The sequence below is a fragment of the Cydia fagiglandana genome, chromosome 9 (assembly GCF_963556715.1).
Source record: "Cydia fagiglandana chromosome 9, ilCydFagi1.1, whole genome shotgun sequence".
NCBI lineage: Eukaryota > Metazoa > Arthropoda > Insecta > Lepidoptera > Tortricidae > Cydia > Cydia fagiglandana.
This window is the reverse complement of record NC_085940.1, coordinates 18,751,013-18,774,680: the sequence shown is the minus strand read 5'-3', so window position 1 is coordinate 18,774,680 and position 23,668 is coordinate 18,751,013. Positions and strand designations below refer to the sequence as shown.

Genomic DNA, 23,668 nt, shown 5'->3' with positions numbered 1-23,668 from the left:
GGGAAACAGTATAAGGCAATAAAATAGTTTTAATTTAGGTAATAGTCAAGAGTCAGCAGCAGCAGTTTACCTATACCATCTGACAGTCCATGGTCAGCAGAAGTTGCTAAGCGGGCGAGGTGTTCAAAATTACCTTGACACGCTCTTAACAATAAAGTAACGATCAAGATCATTTTGAACACCTGGTCCGCTTAGCAACTTCTGCTGCTGACTGTACAAAGTAAAATCATTCAAGTAGGTTTTAAAACACTAGATGAAAAACTTAAAACTTACAGAACGAGATAAATAGGCTCCTGAAGGCCATATTTCCTTGCCTCGATTTTTGCTTTACGTGCTGTAGTGTTTTTACTCAAATACCGCCCCTAAAAAGTAAATTAAATCGTCCGATTCGCTACGCTGCGCTCCGCGCCCGCGCTGAACGCACACTAGCATAGCTATTTCACGTCATGTGTAAGTAGGATGATAGTGTGTGCGTATCTAGGCTGCATTAAGTATTTTCGTTTAAGTAGGCAATGCTTGTCCGGCAAAGTGTATCGGAGGAGTTTAGATGGCTTTGGACGCAGCGCCATCTATTGAGACAATTTGGAGTTAGTTCACTTTTGCCAATATTTTGTGGCTACTGCTTTAATGCAGGTAAATCATGATCACAAGGTTATAACTGTAAGTAGTTTTATGAAACATGACGTGAAAAGTAAGCAAGGTGCATTCACACGGGAGCTGCCGTGGCAGTGCTTAATCCCGTTCACTTACATAATGGGATTCAAAATCACATTTCTCCAACATCCCAGCTACAGAAGGGGTCAGAGAGACCTCAAAACCTCGATATGAACTGTGTTTTTGTAATCCTTTTTAATTTTTCTTCCTACGGCTCATAGGAGCCTAGGGTCCGCTTGGCAATGATCTTGTCTAAAAACAATTATGTTGGCGTGCGCTCGACATTTCTTGTTATGACAAATGAATTGACTTGTTAAAATCTTGCAAGTGCTCGAGATAGTTACCATTTTAGTATGCTTATATCTTGTAAATTATATTTAAACGAAAGATTTTAAACAGTGGCGGTTCTTGCACCAACTGAGGCGACTTTGAATCCCATTATTGAAGTACGCGGGTAGTCGCGAGTGCCGCCCCCTGCTTACAGCTAATTTCCAGATCACAAAGCTTCAAGGTTTGGTTTGTCATTAGGGAGTGCTCCCGGTACTGGCTTTCTATACAAATACAGAACCGGAACCGGGAATTCCCGGTTCTCGCCATAAAAACTCGGTACCGGGAGCATTCCCTATTTGTCATGTTCGGCGGCGGCGGGGGCACTCAATTGTTCTCCAAATTATTATGTAATTTCAAAACTAATATCAGATTACCGAAATAATACATTCTTATACTAGATTGTAGCAGTGTGAGCCATTAACATTTCTAGTTTAAAATACAGATATTTTCCTTTAAAACCGCCAACAGAACAGTTTCGCATATAATAATTAAGTTATGGTGGGATAAGGCTAACATAGTTTATTTTGCTCGGGGCAAGAGAAACAGTGTGAGGATTCCATACAAGTGCTAGTCTCACCCCGGTGACAGTCTTACCCCACCTTGCCTTACTTGGACATTGGTTATGCTTTAAATCTAGTTTTAGACACATTATTTAGGTAATCGGACATCAGTGATTAGAAACCGCCTTCTGACGTCAAAATTTGAGAGGATAACGTAGTAAATAATGATTGTTTCACTTAAAACATGGCGGCTAACAAGTTTATTACACTCAAGAGCAATAAAAACGGGTCGTGTTGTACGGAAATTATATACACGGTTACACATTTATATTGTCCTTGAGTGTATTTGAAGAACAAAGTCGCCCCTCGCGTGAGCTGCTCGCTCGTTAAACTATACTTATAGTTTACATACAATTATTCGAAACATATATACTCTATATACAATGAACACGAGTGCGATTTTGAATTTCATACAATTTCAACATCAAAGAAGACTAAGCTCTGGAGGTACAGTCCAGATTAATTATATATCCTTGTCTGTACACTCAACTTAATCTACAAGCGACATTTTCCTAATAATGAGGCCGAATCGTTTACCTAAAATAACTTCGACCGACATTTATAAGTAAAAATCAATATCCTCTAGCCGCCCATACGTCAAACCTTGCCAAGCAAAATGAAATTTTATTTTGTCGACACGAAAGTTCAAATTAGAATGGAACAGGAGACCTTTTTATAGGTCTATGAGCGGCTAGAGGATATGAATAATTTCAGATGAAAGACAGGCCTCACTTTAAGTAAATTATTCCAACAGGTACATAATTTCACATTTGTAATAACTATGGCCAAAAACAACTTCTAATCGTCAACTAACACTATAAATACAATCATGGAAAGAAAATACCTTGGACTATTGCAAATAAGATGTAATTTGAGTTTTCAAAGCAGTTGGAATCTATAGGTACTTTTATAACGAAACAACTAAATGTTGGCATTGTCAGAGAGATAATGTAGGAGATTGTCATGAGGTTTTCAATTCTATCACAATACAGGGTTGCTTTTTTACCAGTACAATAAATCAACATACGTAATTGTTGCCAAAAATAAAAAATACCAGCATTCTTTGTTACTACTATTTGGGAACAAAAAAACAAAAATACCAATGCCCGAACTTATCCGCTAAAGTACTAGAAAATGTGGATGCCTTACGCATCAATTAGCAAACGCACGAACTGGCAACTGTTTGTTTACGTCATCGCGCGCGATTTCATACCGTTGACACCTTGTAATTAGTGCAACCAGAAGTTACTAAATTGGTGAAGGATAAATTAATTGATGCGAAAAAAAAAAATATTTGTGCAATGTGATCTATTATCGATACCAATGATGTGGTAAAATTTATTGTACCGGTAAAAAAGTAACCCTGTAATAATAAAGTCGTATTTACATTGTGCATATTAAAAGAAACAAATAATCTCTCTAACCCAAGGCATTTTCTAGCCATGATTTGCAAATACATATGTCGCAACGCTACTCGCAATTTGATAAAAACTAATTAGCTAAATACATACAATGTCTTAAAGCATCTTTTTTTTTCACGTTTTTAAAACCTTTGTCTTAACTAATACTATTTTTTTCATTTTCACATTTTGACTTTTTTTTTCGCGGCGCATAAAATCACGCATCAAGGCTTCAAAGCCCGAAGAAACATATAAGTGACCATCTCTAGACTCTATGCCTTTGTGATAGAGTTTAGAATTGGTCACTTAAGTGTATTTAGGCACCGCACTGCTAATAGTTGCCGATCGTATACTTAAACTGCAATGCTGCGACATAAGACATTTCGAAAGTAACTAAGCTTGGATGAAATGCCTTAAAGTCGGGCTGCAGGCCGATAAAAGCATTCGCGACTCTCACTTACCCATATATTAAGAAAACATCAATAAGTAGGTGGTATTCCACATAGGGGCTGTCCATAAATTACGTCATAGATTTTTGACCCCCCCTCCCAAAAAACATGCTTCGATTGACCCCGTTTCCTCCTACGTCATGCTACTATCATCCGATGTCCAGACCCCCTTCCCCCTAATTTGAAATGACGTAATTTATGAATAGCGCCCTATTCAATTTCTTTGTCCAATGTGTATTGCATCTCACATTTTGCTTTAATTACAGAGTGAGACGCACTGACATTGGACAAAGAGGTTGGACGGGTAGAATACCACCCTAACATATATTTACAGAAATATAGTAGGTATATCGTAATCGTCACAGTTAGAGCGTTAGTTGTCGTAACACAGGAATTTAGGAGTTTAAAAGATATTAAAGATTATTTTTTAAGAACTGAATTCAAAAAAAAATAACACTTTTCACTTGAAAAATCTATATTATCTATATCTGATGAACATACATCGTAAATTTTATAGCATTTTCGGTACAGCGGGAGTGGTGTTAACGAAATTGGTATGAACCATTTCAACCCTAATGATTAATTAATATTAACTTTAATTTACCATTTCAGTTGGAATTATCTTATCTATACCAATTCCGTTAACAGCACTCCGCTGCACCAAAAATGTTAAGGTGGAGGTTCGCGCCGCGACAGAGACAAGCGACCGTGACAGGAGACCGCGACCATCACTTGACCATAGGCAACATATAAGCGACAGTTCGCGAAGAGACAGGCGACAGAGACGCGAGAGGCCTCTGTCTCCTCGCGCTTATATGTTGCCTATGGTCAAGTGATGGTCGCGGTCTCCTGTCACGGTCGCTTGTCTCTGTCGCGGCGCGAACTTCCACCTTCATAAAATTTACGATATCCGCTGATGAATAAGTGCGAGAGAGAATGTTATCACCCTGTAGCTATGCAGTCAGCTTCCTTGGTGCGAGGGTATTGTTACAATGTTCATAAAACTGACATTATGAATAATAACAAAACTATCTAGAACGGTCCTAATTTTGAACCGTCAGGAAATTTAACTATTACTTTGTACGTATAAGTAAGTAGTGTATAATGCTATTAACAGACCTGCCTTACAAAACTTAAACTTAAATTTCTGAGTGAAGGGAGTTGGTACCTCCAAGAAGTGTTGTAACACACAGCGGAAAGTATTCAACAATTGAATATCCATTCCTAAAAATACTGTCAATAAATCAAGCAATATTTTGTAGTACCTACTTAAAGTAAAATTTTCAAGATGGATTATGTATGATTCTGGATCAAAGTAAATTTAAGTGATCTAAAACAGCTCTGCTACTATCAGGACTATTTCCAGGTGTGATTCTATAAATAAATATAACAATACATTATTCTTCTGACGCTAAACAATTTCATGTCACGACTTTTGTAAATGAGCCTAAAGTATAAAATTCCATTCGACGTTGGTTAATTTTGTCATTTAAATATGTTCCACGTATAATAAACAGACCAACGTCGATTGGAGATTTATTTGCAATTAAATTGCTCGCGTTACACCGCTCCGCCACACCACAAAGAGCGATAGGTAAACGTACTAGTGCTCGACATGCTAATGCCCAATAGATGACACCTGGCTGACGCTGTCACCTTTATTGACGATGACTTTCAAGATGGCATGTACTGGGACCGCGTCGAGCACCAGTACGTTTACCTTACTTTTGTTTTACCCCAGACGAAGGAACCCGTCTAATACATTTTGTTGAGGCGCGAAATATTTATGGCCGTACCTAAATGAAAACGAAATCATCCTCACTTGAAAAGAGTGAGTCGTCTTTCAAGGTGTTTTCTGTTGACATAGATATCCAAGGACTGGCCTTACGGGCAATAATAATGAGGCATGACAGGGGCCAGAACAGCGGTGTGATACCGCTACAACGCGATTGGTTGACGAGTTCGCATCACGCGCGCGACTGGTTGATAAGTTCGCATCACGGGCGCTATTCGTCGCAACTGGTTGCGTTAGACTCGACGATTGGCCGGAATTCGTGAGTGACACCGCTGACCTAATACCATTTTTAGTGCCCGTAAGGCCAATCCTTAGATACGTCAATGGTGTTATCACTCAACATATTGGCTTAGACGATCCAGCTTCAATAAAAGGTCCTTTTCTGACACAACCCAATTATAGTTGATGTCGGTGACGGCGGCACGATGACGTCCTCTAGGCGGTGTGGGTGTGGCCTAGTCGAGGGTGGGCTGCACGCGCATGGGCGGGAAGTGCTTGGGGTCGCGCAGGTCGAAGGGCCCCCGCGGCGGCGAGCCCTCCAGCGCCGCGCCCAGCTCCGAGTCGCGCTCCGAGTCTGCGTGCCAGCGAGCGTTACGACCTAGCCACGACATCGCGCGTCTGGCTTCGGCTAAGGCGACAACCATAGTTTGGACCGAGACGCAATGACCGGACCTTTCGTTCTATCGTTTTCGCATTAGCCGAAGCCATTCGCGAAATGTCGTGGCCGGGACGATGCCGCCCGTGCTAGTGGTAGCCGAGGACACAAGTCCACACCCCGTTATAGACCAAATCCAATGAAATCACAAGATTTGGTACTGTATTTCTACAGAAGAATTACTTATTACTTTGTTTCATTTTGCATAGTCTGAACAATGAAACATTGACTAAGAACACGTTCAAATACACATCTTATTTGAAAACAATCAATCTCAAGCAGTGATTGTTTTTCAATCGCTGATCTCAAGGAATAAATCCTTCTCCTATGTACAACACGCGATACAATTATTAGGTTTTCATGTCGATAATGTGAATAATATATACTCTGCCATACAACGAGGTTAAATTAAATTAGGTACTACAACGAACTAAAGGTACTATGAATAAAAAACTGATTAAATTATGAATTACAGGTACAGCTAGTCATTAACAATAGTATCTTACACAACTAGGGCCGCAAAAATATATGACGCGCTCTTATTGCGCTCCAAATAAGAACGTGTCACATATTTTTGCGGTCCTAGTTGTGTAAGATACTATTGCTGATGACTGTACCTAATATAAAAGGATGTAGGTACTTTTTACGTTTCATGTGCGGTACCAACTCTTGCTTTATATTTTATATTCAATGAATTTGGTCTACGGAAATTGATTATGGGATATGGACTCGTTACCGAATATGACCTTAAACGGATCAACGGATCCCCACTATTTATTTTTGTTACACCTTGTATAGGGACCGTGCGTGTTGGAGAGCCACCTCGTGACATCATTTGTGACGTTCCACGGCAAAAGGTGCATTATGGCGGCTGGCGCTTACGTCGCATAGCGCCGCAATAATAGCGTAAGCGCCAACCGCCATTAGGTTACCCGTGGGTCGTCACATTTAAAGAAACTTAGATAATCGCGACATTGACACTTTAACTCCAAAACAGGGTGCCGTACAGTCGCCATCACATATATCGGAGCGGCTAAGGCGCTCACAAATATCTGAACACGCCTCTATTGTCTGGGCGATAGAGTGCGTGTTCAGATATTGTGAACATCTTGGCCGCTCCGATATATCTGATGGCGACTGTACACGCTTGCTTGCACGATGAAGGGTCTGCCATCTTGTGGGATAAATTGGAAACTTAAATTCGACATAATCTGAGGCTACTGCGGTGTCCCCTATAGTTCACGCACGCTCCCTATAAGGTGTTATTTGCTATAAAATCCCAATTTTGGCATTTATTTGGTGTTATTTTTGCAATGACCAACACAATGAAAAATGTATTAGATCTAACTTGAAAATTAAGGATGATCATTAAGGGTTTTGAAACACACGCACAATAACAGAGACAACACAGTCCAATGCTGAAGAAACCAGTAGACAAGGATAGAGTAGGTATATGAACAAATCAAGACGTTAAGTTGTAGCATTATAGACAGACAAAACAAACAATTTTAGCAATTCTTCATTTAAATCATGATAGGTTATTTGCAGTTAACTAATGCTTTTATAAGGCAGGGAATATTGTTGCCCAAAATTAATTTGAACTTTATTGCGTAGTGATAGGGTGCAATTATGAGTAATTTCTTTAATTATTCATACAAAAACGTCACTTTTGACACTGACACATCTAATCCATATCGTTTCTAGATATATTAATTGACGTATCTTTAAGTTCGAATCGGGCAGCAAGGCATATAGACATTTTTAAAATCGATATTACATGTTGAATCTCATCGCACGAATAAGACTTCACGAAATAATGGGATAGAGACGTACACGATAAAACCTAAACACGCATGATCAGATTTTTATATAACCTTTAGGTAAGCCACACTTTTTCATGTAATTCATAGATATTAAATATAAAAGTAATAACTACAAAATAAAATGTAAGTATATCATGGATTATTAAAAAAAGTCTAATACTAGATCATGTATAGTTGGATTGTATCGTTTACCGTCTTACCCCCTTATTCATAAACGTTTCCTAAAGTTGACAAACCGATAATAATCGTTTGTCCCTTTCCGACGTATTGGTATGATGGAAAGGGACAAACGATTATTATCGGCTTGTTAACTTTAGTAAACGTTTATGAATAAGGGGGTTATAGTATATTAAACACGGAGCGAGGCCGCGTTGTGAGTTGATGGCTGCGTTAGAACCGAAGCGAGTGAGGTGAGGTGAGGGGTCCTCTTCAACCGTTAATAACAGGTCGTGACATCGCTGACTTTATGATATGACTGCGATATAACAAACTGTCATTATAACAATGGGATCCAAGGTGTCCTGCGTGCCGGGGGGAGGTCCAGTGGAAATGGTTAACTTACCGCTGTTACACTCTGTATTAAAGGAACATTTGTTGTTCAATAAGTCCATGTTTCGGAAGGAATTAAAATTGGAAACCGTTTCGACTAATGTGGGTTTCCGCGATCGAGATTTTCACTAGATGGCAGCACCGTGACGAGAGGTCTTTTTGACAGCTGCTGACAAAATCCACCAATAATAAAAACATGGTTAAACATGATTGGTGGAATGACAGACCTCTCGCCACGGTGCTGTCTTCTAGGTAGTCAAAAACTCGATCGCGGAAACCCACATTATTACAAATTGATTTATAATGTGTTCTTTTCGATATTTAAAAAAATGTATAGAAATATTCGGCCCATGAATTAATACCATAAACCATAATAGATGGATAGTCATTTGAGTTCTATGGCAATATAGGTTGATAAACAAAGTCACTTGGTTTACATTATTTTAAACACCTAAAAACCGACTACGCTACGCTCAGTTCCAAATATGCATACCTATTAGGAAATGCTTATTCGTAAATACCAAAATAAATACTATTTGTTCCAAATCAAGGACTTACGTAACAATAGAAAAAATGTTAACTAGACTAGGTGCTATATTCTCTAATTGTGCCTGTCCAATAGCAATATTTTTTTTATAAAAACTAGTTCTTATAATGATATTTATAAATTATAAAATTAACAACTCGTTACATTTACTCTTATCACATTGAAATACTTATTTATTTTGATTTGATAAAATGTCAGACTTATAAATTATAATGAATCTAAGTAGGTATTTACAATTATATACCTAAGTCCTAATAGTATTACAAAGTTGCTTACCCATAGTGCCAAAAAAGCCATGTTATTTAAAACATGACTTTTTTCACAGGTAGTGTATATTTGAGTACTAGAGTCTGTGCGGAAAGAGAAGAGTCGTGGCAGAAACGGGAACTAACATTTTAAATTTTATATGGCAATCAAACCTTTGACACCTGTCTTGTAAAAAGTAAACAAACTTCTGTCAATGTATATTTTTATTAACAAAAACCGCAAGTTTTATGTATAAAATATTTTCAAAACACGATAAAGCCGTACATAAAACCACAAGGAAAATTATATTTAACATTGTTCGGTTTTGTCAACGGGAAGAAAACGGCTAAAAGCAGACTATCGACTTACAAAAAGTCGCGGAACGTGTTTCCGCTATTCGCGGGAATTGATGTTGTATTTAATATTAAATAATTACCTATTTAATAAGTCCCCTAAGTAACTTGTCTCCGGTACATAATCGGTAAGTATATTCATTCAAAATATATTAATTTTCATAAATATGCAGGTCATTCATGATCTTTAAAATAACTGACAAATAGTCTTGATACTTGCCATTTTATGCATATTTATATGTAATTTCTTTTTCAGGATTGTGTAAAAGTACTTACGGTATCTCGAATAAAAGACCGCTAAGTAGGTGATATACAAGAATTCGTAATCTACGTGCCGGATTCAAGCACATCCAGTTCAGATGAAGATAGTTCTATGAGTGTCCCTGGTTGTTTTGAAGTTTGCTCAAACATAAGTGACATTGAATATTTTAATTCAGACTTCGATTACAAAGAATAAAACTTTTTCTAATAATATATTTCTTTATTTGTAGGTTCTGTTAGTTACGAAATTATAATTTCATATTTAGCAGTGACTTTTCGGCGAAGTAAAATATCGTGAGATGAGAGAACCGGACATATCCCCAATAAGGCCTACCTACTTATGCACTATTTTTATTCATATTCATATTTATTATTAATAATGTACACATACATTACAAGTCAAGTTTACAATGGGTGAAATATATCCCATATAAAATTACAGTTCATTGCCCAATTTCTACCCGATCTACCCGGTTTTAATAACTGTTGGACTGCACAGATTAGGCAGTACATAAATGAGACGCGTATCTTGTTTGGTACTAAAATTATAGTTGTATTGGGCAGATTCTTAAATAGTTTTAGCAGTTTTGTCAATCGCAGTCACTTTTTAGTATCTGAGATATAAAAACAAGTGTGTTTTAAAAAGAAAACTAGTGCCTGCGCTAAATCAGAGGATTGAGTTGACGAGCCGACACCACCACCAGGCTCCGTTTCGTAAGCCGTGGTAAAAAACCGGAACAAAAGGGATTCAAGTATCATGACCTTTAGTGTCGTACTATAATCACGTGACCAGTGTTGTCAGCATAGCAAAAACCATAAAATAGCACTGGCGCGCCCTCAAATCCCACGACTCTTCTCTTTCCGCACAGACTCTATGATAACATATAAATTATACAGTTTCAAAAGCAACTGAACATAACAAATGCAAAAATAAAGTAGAAATGGTTCAATTGCTGGAAACCCATTCCCAAATGAGTAAGCCCATTCATAATAAAAAAATAAAAAATGTTATTTTGATGGAGAGGGCTTTCCATGTGTCAGAATAAGTTTAAAATTTGCAAATATTCTCCAAAATTATCTTTAAAATTTGGACAGTCACAACCTAGCTCTCACTAAATTAAGTATGTATTTACCAGTAAATGTAACAACTTATTATACATTAAAAAACAAGTTCACGCATGAATAATCCGAGGTCTGATGAAACAACCAATTTTTAATACTTAGTACATAGGTACATTCTCTTGCAAGGTGTAATTTTTATTAGTGACAGGTGTAAAAAAACAATCATTACCATTAGAAACAAATAAGCCATTCAAAATGTGTGGTATTTTATTTAAAAGTGTACATAAGTACAATTTATACTACTGCTAAGGAAAAAATTAAAAGCGCCTATGCATTTATTCAAAGCAATTTGTAGTATTCACACTATTGCATTGCTTTTATCAGTGAAGTATTCGCTTTATGAATATAGTTTAAAATATTAACTAAATGCTTAAATACGAGAATATTAAAAGGTATTTTTCTATACGAATTATTGGTATCTAAAATGAGTACAATAAATCAAAACATTATTTATCCAAGTAGGCCTTAAACAGGCACTTTTGAATCTAATTTAAGTTGGGTGTTGTGTACCTTTATTTATTAAGATTTTTGTTAGATATTTAAATAAATCAGCCAGTAAAAATTATTGAATATTGTTAGCTGTTACCTTTGAAGTTAACTATTAAAAGTAGTGAAATTAATCATAGCTTTGGTAAAACTCAATAGAATATTTAAGTAAATGTTACACGGTAACATGGCTGCCTATCAAACCTCGCCTGACTCTACCTTTATTCTATCGTAACAACTAATTTCTAATCATATTTATTTTGTTTACTTTTAAGGTTATTTCATATCGCAAGGGCGGACGCAAACGAATGAAAACATCACACTAAGCGTAATATAGGAATATATTTGGTATAAAACGTGTATATACAGTGTGTTCCTCCGGCGTCGCTCCTCCCCCCTCCGCCCCGCGCCGCTACTCCGCGCCCTCCCCGTCGCCTGCGGAACACCCGCCCGTCAGACACCGGACTGTACACCTTACTACATCGCATTAAGGTGTAAAATCGGTCAGTTAACTATACACTAGGCCTCGCTCCCATATCGTACGAGTCTTAAAACTAACACGACCCGCTCGCGACAGCACAGGCCGCCGCGAGCGGGAGAGGTTCACCATGATACAAGCGTACTCACCAGGTAGGGGTCTGCAAACTTCGATATAATTGAGCCCACGAAAAGGCAGGAGTTGGGGTCGAAGTTTAGAGATCCCCGGGATAGGGGTCGGGAGGGGTTCGCTCGGGTGGTAAGCCGGGGAAGGGATGTGGTGGGGGTGTGGGGGGTACCGACCTGACATCCTGGCGGGGTCGCGGCCGCGCAGCGCGCCCGCGTAACTGTTGCCGCCCGCGCCCTCCGCTGCACCGACAACACCGTTAGCCCACACTACCGCGCGCACACACACACACACGCACACGCTTACACGGGGGGACATCGGGACCGAAGTCCGTTGAAACTAAATCGAGCCGTATTGAAATGTGCCGATTATTTTGTAAAATGAAATGGATGGCATATACTAAAGAAAGTGCGACCGCGACCTCCGGTGCCCGAGATTCAATACGAATTCCGTTGCTAAGGGTGGTATTCCATCTGTCCAATATGTATTTACGTCTCACATTTTACTTAATGAGTTTAATCACACAGTGAGACGCGATGCATATTGCACCAACATATTGGACAGATGAAATACCACCGGAACGCCCGTAACCTCTAAACCACTCGAGTTAATATCGAAGCATTTTCGTCTCCCTAATTTCTTTGGACTTTATTTACCGGAATTTTTCGAGATTAAGATGATATTTTTAATTGTCTGATGGAGGTCCCTGGCAAAAAATAACTAGAAATATCATCAAAAACACTTCGAGAAAAATGTGCCCAAAGAAATTCGACATTCGAAACGCTTGTAATTTTGACCCACCCCGTCACAGCGAGGTCCGTCCCAATTTCTCAAGTATATGCAATCTTTGAAAGACCGATACTACTTTGGATATATTTTATATAAATACATAAGCCTCGGACTCGAACCTCGGCATACAACAAGCATACATCACGCACATAACTCAAAGTGGATATATATAATACACAATTATAATTATAATAGAGAAATATTGTGCCCGAATTTTAGTACAATATTATAGTATGAGGGATATTATCGAATATGATATGAGTTGCTTTTGTTTTTCTTATAAAAATACTTGAGATAAAGAAATAAATCGTTAGTTATAGAGTAGACTGGAATTGATATCTTGTTAATAAGTAATCTATTGCGTATACACAATATGTTTCCCACAAAATTATAGCCGTTAAAATAATTATACTTTTTTTATTTAAATCCGTGCATAGCAGTAGTCAAGAGACAAAAATTTTGATACTTAAGATGGGGCAAAAGAGACATTATTAATGATATAAAAACCGGGCAAGTGCGAGTCGGACTCGCGCACGAAGGGTTCCGTACCACAATGCAAAAAAAAAACAAAAAAGCAAAAAAAAAAACGGTCACCCATCCAAGTACTGACCCCTCCCGACGTTGCTTAACTTTGGTCAAAAATCACGTTTGTTGTATGGGAGCCCCATTTAAATCTTTATTTTATTCTGTTTTTAGTATTTGTTGTTATAGCGGCAACAGAAATACATCATTTGTGAAAATTTCAACTGTCTAGCTATCACGGTTCGTGAGATACAGCCTGGTGACAGACGGACGGACGGACGGACGGACGGACAGACGGACGGACGGACGGACGGACAGCGAAGTCTTAGTAATAGGGTCCCGTTTTACCCTTTGGGTACGGAACCCTAAAAATGGTGTGTAACTAAAACCGACACTAGAACTCCATACAATATTATATAGCAATTAAGTTTACTGAGTAGAATAGAATAGAAATATTTTTATTCGTAAGCACAAACACAATGCCTTATGCCTTTTGCAATAAGGTTTAGTTTTTACGAACTGTCAGTTAAAAGTGTGGGCGATGGTATATACGTATTTTACAATTGTATATCATTGGTCAGCGACGCTTGGAGGTATCAAACAAAATCTACACTTATAATTGTTTAAAAAAATCATTAAAAGTAATGAATGTCTAAAATAGGTACAAGAAGTTATCATTAACCCTTGTGTCTTCATTTGACCCCGGTAAACGGACCTTAGGGTGGTATTCCACCTGTCCAATGTGTTTGTACAAGGAGAGTGAGATGTAAATTGTAATTATGACGTACTATTTAAATCGCAATGTAAATTGTAATTATGACGTTCTAACTATTTGAACAAAGTTCAATTTAAGACGCCACATTTATAATGAACTCATTCTGAATACCGCATGGAAAGTTACAGCAAACTAAAGAAGGCAAAGATACTAGTATACACCCCGATGTTTTTGGTCAAAAAGCTTCTAGTAGTGTGGAATCTATAGTGCTATTTTAGTCTAATATGTATAGTGAAATAAAAAAAAACAATCCCAGTCTACGCTAAGAAAGAATGATCGTGATATAGAATAGATAGTTGAGACTGTCGGGTGCAGAGAACGGCCGCATCGCTTGCACTTCAAGCGTACTGGCGCCGTGAGGAGTGACACTAAGTGCCTTAGAAGCACTAGAGAGCCTTAGGAGCGGCACTAGAGCGCCTTAGGAGCACTAGAGGGCCGTAGGAGCACAAGTGAGACTTGGAGTGGCACTGGAGTGCCGGGAGTGGCACTAAAGTGCCGGGTGGGGAGGAAGCAAGGTGCAATGTCCGGCGTGGGGTCCCGCGCGGGCCATGGGGCCCGGCGGTAGCCCTGCCGAGTAATGTGGCGAACAGTTTACTATATAGGTTATGTTTTGTTGAACGACTTCTGGCGATTATTGAGTAACTTCGGTGTTTTTGTAAATAGTAGCAGATGTAGGATCATTAGAAAGATACCTACATGTTAAGTTTGCAGTACAATACATTTGATAATAACAATGAAAATTTTATTAAACAATGTTTAGAAAAAAAAATGAGGTGATTTCTTATTTAAGTCACTTAATTCATGTTAAGTTTTCTAATAGAATTATGGTCAATAACGTAATTGTACTTTTTTCAATATTTAAACGTTTATTCAATTTTAGCAAAGTAAATATGCATGTCACATAGTATGGGTTCAAGTTTGAAATCACGAAAAATTTCTTAATGTCTTTTTTTCGTGTTTATCTAGTTTCTTTTCTCAGTCTAGGCATAAAAAATCTATAATCCTGAGGCGCACCGCAATGCTGGCTGCCCACAACCCGGCTGCATGTCTACGTCTACGTATCTACGTCAATGTCATTCCGACACAACGAAATTTTCCTTCTGCGACACGGAAGCCTAAATCGTTTTTGCAAATCAAATTGTAAATTATTCATTGTAAATATTGCTCTCATTATATGTAAATACTCATCATCTATCTGCGCGTATTATTTAACATAGAAATGGTGCTCTAGGCAAGGGCACTAAAATCTCATCACAACATGACCGTCTCCAGATTCACACGGTCCGCACTTCAATATTGCAACTATGCCTACTTCACTAGCCTTATATCCACCGGCATATGGACCGTGATTACCTTTTGTATTGTTTTCAAGCTCCCGAATAATCACGGTCTATATCCCGCTCGATATAAGTCTAGTGAAACTAACCGTGAATCATTCAGAACTGCTACTTGAACTGCTCAACTTTCGTCAGATCGACTTGCACAACTTTCGTCAGATTGACCAGCTCAACTTCCGTCAGATTGACGTGCTCAACTTTAGTCAGAGTGACATGCTCAACTTTCGTCAGATTGACTCGCTCAACTTTCGTCAGAAGTCGTCCAGCAAGAGTTACAGAGTGAGGTCTCACCTTCATGCGTGTCGACCACCGGTGGCGCCTGCTGCTGCGGCTCGAGCAGGCGGTGCGTGCGGAGCAGCGTGCAGTCGCCGCCGTCGGCCGCGTCCAGCGCGTACACGAACAACTCGCCGCCCGCCGTCGCCACCAGCAGCCGAGGGGCGCGACCCACGCTGGAATTACAGGGGCCTATGTTAGGAAAACTAATTAAAGGGATATGTTCGCCTTTCTACTGCCTATCCTGTGCCATCGATTTGTGTTTTGTACAATAGAGTTTATACATACATAATTATGCTGAGATTTAAATATTTTAGGTAAATATACCCGTCTCGCTAACGGAAGCGGCTCCTAACACTAGTGCGATAAGGACAAGGCGAAAAATCCTGCGTAAAAATCTCAAAAATCGAGGTTTCGTACTCGACGGTTTCCTCCTCCAAAGCTTAACCAACTGTAACCAAATTTGGAAATCTAAACTAAATGATTATGAAATTATTTGTGTCGGACTGTTTTGCTTTTTTCGCTAATTGATATCAGTTTTGAATACCACGCCTTTTATTGCGGCATAGTCAGTTAGGACATTTTGCCCATTTTTGAAGGACTCTTGCGAATTAAAAAACAAAAATATCAAAAAAAGCAAAACGGTCCGACACAGATATTGACATTATATTAATATGTGTTGAAAAAATCATTGCTCTAGCTTCAAAACCCACGGAGGAAACAGTCGAGTACGTTTGTATGGAGAAATGACCACTCCTGTTGGCTCTTAATTCGCAACTCATGTCGATTTAAATCACTCCCAATATAGCTCGTTGTGAATTTCCTACTTTTCGCACTTGTATTGTAATGTACTATTCCTTATTTAAAAGCTATCAATATGTAAGCATGATACGCGTGAGTAATAATGTTACTGTTATGACTATGATTTATGTTGATGCGGTTTTAATTAATCTTTATCGAGGTCATAGATTACAACACACTATGTGTGTCGTTTTCAAGCAAAAGGTACCACTTTGTTGCTTACCGTAAGAACGAAATTTGCATCTGTTATATCTTTATACGAATAACTTGTCAATTTTGCTTGAAAATTACACATAATATGTTAATTTTCTTGATAATAAATGTAATATTTGAATTGACAGATAACCTATAAGAAGCCATAGTAAAGTAAATAATGGATTTGAAGATTAAAACAGATAAAATATCGTTCAAATAAAAAAACTTCGTTATTTATGCTTATGCAGTTTTTATCTAAATTAATGTAGACATGTCGTGCGATGCCTTTATTTACCTGTATGTTTTTTGTGTTGCAATAAATGGTTTCTTTTTAGGGTTCCGTACCCAAAGGGTAAAACGGGACGGGTAAGACTTCGCTGTCCGTCCGTCCGTCTGTCCGTCTGTCTGTCACCAGGCTGTATCTCACGAACCGTGATAGCTAGACAGTTGAAATTTTCACAGATGATGTATTTCTGTTGCCGCTATAACAACAAATACTAAAAACAGAATAAAATAAAGATTTAAGTGGGGCTCCCATACAGCAAACGTGATTTTTGACCAAAGTTAAGCAACGTCGGGCGTGGTCAGTACTTGGATGGGTGACCGTTTTCTTTTTGCATTTTTTCCGTTTTTTTTTTGCTTTATGGTACGGAACCCTTCGTGCGCGAGTCTGACTCGCACTTGCCCGGTTTTTTCTTCTTAATATTATTGTGTTATTCCAAGATACAACACTTGATAGAGAATAAAAATAAAAATATAAGTAGGTATTAAATGAAACAAAAGCACTGCGACTGCCATAAAACAGGGTCGCCATAGCCTGTATCTTTACGTATATAAAAGTAAACCAATAATTTATAAATTTTTGGGTAGTTATAACATTAAGGCTCACTTGCACCGTCCCACTAACCCAGGGTTAAGCGGTTAAACCGTTAACCTAGTGTCAAATTGTACTGCTAATCATGGTAACTCCAAGTTTAACCGGTTAACCCCGGGTTAGTGGAATGGCGCAAGTGGGCCTTATTGGTTAACCAATTAAATACAAAACCGCCTGGATTTGTTACCGAACGACCCGACTTTAACCTACATTATTTGATCATGTAATCTTTTCATCTACCCTCAACGGGCTTAAGGAGCCATTTGAGGGTAGATTTTGTTTAATTTTATTTAAATACCTAAAGATACAGACATATGTAGGCAGGAAATTTCGTGATCTATGATCTTACCTTCTTCATCCTCGCGTCATCCCGGCATTCTGCCACGGCTTATGGGAGCTTGCGTTCCGCTTGGCAACTAATCCCAAGAATTGGCGTATTAGGCACTAGTTTTTACGAAGCCGACTGCCATCTGACCTTCTAACCCAGAGAGTGACACCGTAACCCTGACAACGAGTGAGAAGGACAAGTAGATTGCCCCTGCAGCAGCAGCAGCAGCGGTACTCACTTGGTGATGGCGACCATGGCGCGGCTGGGCTGGATGGGCAGGCGTGCGGCGGCGAAGGCGCGGCCCTGCGCCAGCACGTCGGCCACCTGCGCCGGCAGCAGGCCGGCCCCGGCCGCCACGGCCGACGACAGCCAGCCCAGCCAGCCGCCGCCCTCCCCCCTGCAGCAGCAGCAGCAGCGGTACTCACTTGGTGATGGCGACCATGGCGCGGCTGGGCTGGATGGGCAGGCGTGCGGCGGCGAAGGCGCGGCCCTGCGCCAGCACGTCGGCCACCTGCGCCGGCAGCAGGCCGGCCCCGGCCGCCACGGCCGACGACAGCCAGCCCAGCCAGCCGCCGCCCTCCCCCCTGCAGCAGCAGCAGCAGCGGTACTCACTTGGTGATGGCGACCATGGCGCGGCTGGGCTGGATGGGCAGGCGTGCGGCGGCGAAGGCGCGGCCCTGCGCCAGCACGTCGGCCACCTGCGCCGGCAGCAGGCCGGCCCCGGCCGCCACGGCCGACGACAGCCAGCCCAGCCAGCCGCCGCCCTCCCCCCTGCAGCAGCAGCAGCAGCGGTACTCACTTGGTGATGGCGACCATGGCGCGGCTGGGCTGGATGGGCAGGCGTGCGGCGGCGAAGGCGCGGCCCTGCGCCAGCACGTCGGCCACCTGCGCCGGCAGCAGGCCGGCCCCGGCCGCCACGGCCGACGACAGCCAGCCCAGCCAGCCGCCGCCCTCCCCCCTGCAGCAGCAGCAGCAGCGGTACTCACTTGGTGATGGCGACCATGGCGCGGCTGGGCTGGATGGGCAGGCGTGCGGCGGCGAAGGCGCGGCCCTGCGCCAGCACGTCGGCCACCTGCGCCGGCAGCAGGCCGGCCCCGGCCGCCACGGCCGACGACAGCCAGCCCAGCCAGCCGCCGCCCTCCCCCCTGCAGCAGCAGCAGCAGCGGTACTCACTTGGTGATGGCGACCATGGCGCGGCTGGGCTGGATGGGCAGGCGTGCGGCGGCGAAGGCGCGGCCCTGCGCCAGCACGTCGGCCACCTGCGCCGGCAGCAGGCCGGCCCCGGCCGCCACGGCCGACGACAGCCAGCCCAGCCAGCCGCCGCCCTCCCCCCTGCAGCAGCAGCAGCAGCGGTACTCACTTGGTGATGGCGACCATGGCGCGGCTGGGCTGGATGGGCAGGCGTGCGGCGGCGAAGGCGCGGCCCTGCGCCAGCACGTCGGCCACCTGCGCCGGCAGCAGGCCGGCCCCGGCCGCCACGGCCGACGACAGCCAGCCCAGCCAGCCGCCGCCCTCCCCCCTGCAGCAGCAGCAGCAGCGGTACTCACTTGGTGATGGCGACCATGGCGCGGCTGGGCTGGATGGGCAGGCGTGCGGCGGCGAAGGCGCGGCCCTGCGCCAGCACGTCGGCCACCTGCGCCGGCAGCAGGCCGGCCCCGGCCGCCACGGCCGACGACAGCCAGCCCAGCCAGCCGCCGCCCTCCCCCCTGCAGCAGCAGCAGCAGCGGTACTCACTTGGTGATGGCGACCATGGCGCGGCTGGGCTGGATGGGCAGGCGTGCGGCGGCGAAGGCGCGGCCCTGCGCCAGCACGTCGGCCACCTGCGCCGGCAGCAGGCCGGCCCCGGCCGCCACGGCCGACGACAGCCAGCCCAGCCAGCCGCCGCCCTCCCCCCTGCAGCAGCAGCAGCAGCGGTACTCACTTGGTGATGGCGACCATGGCGCGGCTGGGCTGGATGGGCAGGCGTGCGGCGGCGAAGGCGCGGCCCTGCGCCAGCACGTCGGCCACCTGCGCCGGCAGCAGGCCGGCCCCGGCCGCCACGGCCGACGACAGCCAGCCCAGCCAGCCGCCGCCCTCCCCCCTGCAGCAGCAGCAGCAGCGGTACTCACTTGGTGATGGCGACCATGGCGCGGCTGGGCTGGATGGGCAGGCGTGCGGCGGCGAAGGCGCGGCCCTGCGCCAGCACGTCGGCCACCTGCGCCGGCAGCAGGCCGGCCCCGGCCGCCACGGCCGACGACAGCCAGCCCAGCCAGCCGCCGCCCTCCCCCCTGCAGCAGCAGCAGCAGCGGTACTCACTTGGTGATGGCGACCATGGCGCGGCTGGGCTGGATGGGCAGGCGTGCGGCGGCGAAGGCGCGGCCCTGCGCCAGCACGTCGGCCACCTGCGCCGGCAGCAGGCCGGCCCCGGCCGCCACGGCCGACGACAGCCAGCCCAGCCAGCCGCCGCCCTCCGCCTCGCCCGCACCCCCCGCCGTGCCCACCGCCGCCCCGCCCACTGGAAACACCACATTATAACGTCATACGGAGTCGGACGTATGTCACTGTTCTACGGGTAAAAGTGTCGGCGTCTTAAGGCTTCGTCGCACAGGCGCGTTTTCCAGGCAAGGCGTGAGCGAGGCGCGCCGCTTTTACATATAAAACGCTCACGCCCTGCCCGGAAAACGCGTCGGGGTGACGGAACCTTTAAGGTGTTAGGTGCTTACGTCGCGTAGCACCGTGTTAGTATTGGAACGTCGATAATAATAGCAGTAGCGCCGACAGTAAGGTACCTCTACCTGTGGGACGTCATATATTATGACAAAAATATATAATATAATATATGACTATTGACTCGCAGTTCCTCATAAAATATTGAACATTTTTACCGGCTCAAAGTCATTTTATCCCATACTTATTATCATCGCAAAAAAAAGGACAAGCCGCGACCATTTGAGACTATCAATCGAGACTAAATTTAGAATCAATAGGTAGATTTTTTTTCAATAGGTGGCCAAGCTAAACCACTTTTTTCCGGTGATAGGCGAACTTTAGTTACAATCTCAGATAAAATTTGGCAGAGAACAAGATCATAATATTAACTAATAAGGTAACATAAAATGAAGCCATAGTTGGGCTGATCGTCATCGATACGTTTCTTTAAAACTGCTAGGAAAGCAAATAAAAATAACAAATATTATCTTATTTAAGGCCTGATTCGAATTCAATCTGCCAAATTGAAAACCCTATTAATGGTACTGAAGCTAGCTGAATCAAGATTTGTTTTTCCATAATTTATTGAAAATTTGTTTAAAAATTGTTATTTATAAGTAAATTCATCATTTTCCATTTCTTCCCGCTCCTGTCGTTAGTTTTGTTGTATGCCCTCCATCATACATCCGACAGTGTTTTTTGACAGTTTCTTAGTTTGAGTCCTATCAAGAACAATGTTTATTTTGAAATATTATATTGCATATAGTTTTTGTTGTTTTAACGAACTAATTCCTTGGACACTCCACTCCATACCGTTCAATAGGTCAATACTGTGGGACTTTGTTGAATCAAGTTTTTTGGTCCGATTTCGAGGGTACTGGCTTAAGCATGCTGATTGCCTCATAAACATCGTGGATCATCTCCAAATATTATCAAAGTAATATTGGAAATCCGCATTATTAAACTAAAGCTGCGAACCGTTTCTTTTAGTGATGTTGGTGTCGATTTCTCTGTCGAAAAGTAACCAATGCCCGGTAACTGACACCACATCGACGAAATTCCTGATACGCCAGATATTTGAAGATATGTCTAGATCCTCATTGTTTCATGGATATTGCAATGAAATTACCTTTCAGTATTGGTATAATATTAGGTAACAGGTTATGTTGGAAATTAGTTATGTGCAAGTTTCTTCCATACTTATTGTGCGGGTTGCGGGTTGGCGGTGATGTTAAAACGTCCGGAGAGTAGTAGCAAAAGGGGTTTATTGTATTACAATGTTCAATGTTAGAGTTTAAAATGTTAAATAATGTTAAGTCTAGAATGTTATAATGTTAGTAAAAATAGTGAATGTTAATGTTTCGAATGCACCCGGTCGCGATGGTCCCGAAAAGTACACTAAAAGTAATTTTACTGTAAATTATTGAGGTAATGCATCTTTTGCTGACTAGACGCACGCGCCGCACGAGGCTTAAAACGTGTTAAGGTGCATTGCACCGAATAGTTTAGTGAATAGTAGTAGTTTTTGACAGCAATTTGGCGCCTAATTAAAAAGACGGCGGCGTTTATTTGATTTTTTTGATCATCTTAGAATTGATAAAAAAAAAATTTTTTGGTATAATAATTTTGTGATTCTGATAATTATAATGTCGTAGTGTATATATAAAGTAAGCTAGAAAATATGCAAGAAAAATCACTCTGAATTTGTCAAATTTGTTTCGAATGAGGCCTTAATAGAAAAATTAATGCCTAAAGGCTCCGCTTCTCACACAGCTCGCTACACTCGGCACGCTAGTTACCTGGGGGCTCCGCGCCGGGCTGCGGCGTGGGCGGCGTCGGCGGCTCCGCCAGGCGGAACACGTGCACCGTCTCCGTGTTGGACGACGCCGCCAGGAACGTCCCGCACGCGCTGAACGCCAGGCACGAGATCGACACGCATCTCTTCACTCCACGCCTGAACTCAAACAGGCGTACTCGCTCAGGCACTGCGAATACTCTTATAACTGTTCCGCGTTCTGACGCGGTCGCTAGCCGCCGCCCACATGAGCTCCAAGCTAAGGCAGCTAGTCCGGAATCATGCGCGCTAAGCACGCATTTGGCGTTTAAGTGCACCGCGTCGAAGATCTGTACTTCGCCTACGGCGCTTGAGCCCGGGTAGGCGAGGTAGCAGCGGTCCGCGGCCGGGGCCAGCGCGCACAGCCCGCGCGGGTTGGGCGGGGTATCCCGGATCGTGTGGAGGATCTTCATGTCGCGGATGTTGTGGATGTGCAGCGACTCTTCAAGGCATACCACCAGCCGCTGCGGAACGTTGGGTTCATATGGTTAGACAAAAGACGGCAGAAGTGTTAAGGATTTCATTTCTTCAATGAAGTAACGGAATACGCAAACAATTTTTTGCTTGTTAGGGAGTCTACCACAGTCATAGCTTTATAATCGATTTTTTTAAATATGGAGCCTAAAAGGCGGGATTTCACCAGTGTGCGGCAGAAGTATTTTTGCATTGCCTATGCCTTACAAATAAAAGGTTTTTAAAAGTTCAAGCGGAACAGTGACATATACACGTTTAATTACGTGGGTCAAGCATCAACATTATAATATCAAGAAATACGATAAAAACATACATCTGGAAGCTGATATCTTTGCTATTTATTTATATTTTCACTTGATTATTGAGACATAAATCATGATAAAACAAATACATAAATCTTTGATACTGATAATTCATCTCTCTTTGTAAATTATACAACACAAACTTGTAACTATCACTGTATAATATCAGTCAAGTTATATTTGCTCGGATGTGGTTGTATCATCCTTGACGTAACATTACGCCTTTACGCCGTCTAGTCATTTTATATAATTTACATATTTTTATACCGTCGCATCGGACATGTAACTTGATGCCCGTTAGTGAATTTAAGGCCGTCTACAACACTCCCGCGATACCAATAACTCTGTCTGCTTAATTAACATAGCATAGTACCATAGCCCACAGGGGCTACCACGAAAACCGAAATTCGCAAATTGCGGGGATCTTTCTCTTTTACTCTAATGAAGGCGTAATTAGAGTGACAGAGAAAAATGCCCGCAATTTGCGAACTTCTATTTTTGCGGTTATAGCCCTGTTAACTGTACAGTCAGCAGCAGAAGTTGCTAAGTGGGCGAGGTGTTTAAAATTACTATTGACACGCTCATATTCTTTTAATAATAAAGTCGCGGTAATATCTTTTTGAACAGCTGGCCCGCTTAGCA

At 42.6% G+C, this 23,668-nt stretch overlaps 1 protein-coding gene across 1 annotated transcript in view; it reads right to left on the bottom strand.

The window, feature by feature from the left end:
- Nucleotides 1–5,628: 5,628 nt before the first annotated feature.
- The window catches only part of LOC134667572 (WD repeat domain phosphoinositide-interacting protein 2), a 43,119-nt gene continuing 25,079 nt past the window's right edge, over nucleotides 5,629–23,668 (bottom strand). Inside the window, exons 4-8 of the mRNA XM_063525006.1 lie at nucleotides 22,224–22,714; nucleotides 19,837–19,995; nucleotides 15,549–15,706; nucleotides 12,011–12,076; nucleotides 5,629–5,762 (exon numbers count right to left, since the gene is read on the bottom strand). Of these exons, the coding sequence (XP_063381076.1) occupies nucleotides 5,644–5,762; nucleotides 12,011–12,076; nucleotides 15,549–15,706; nucleotides 19,837–19,995; nucleotides 22,224–22,714 (993 nt within the window). The 3' untranslated portion in view covers nucleotides 5,629–5,643. The remainder of the gene's footprint in view (nucleotides 5,763–12,010; nucleotides 12,077–15,548; nucleotides 15,707–19,836; nucleotides 19,996–22,223; nucleotides 22,715–23,668) is intronic.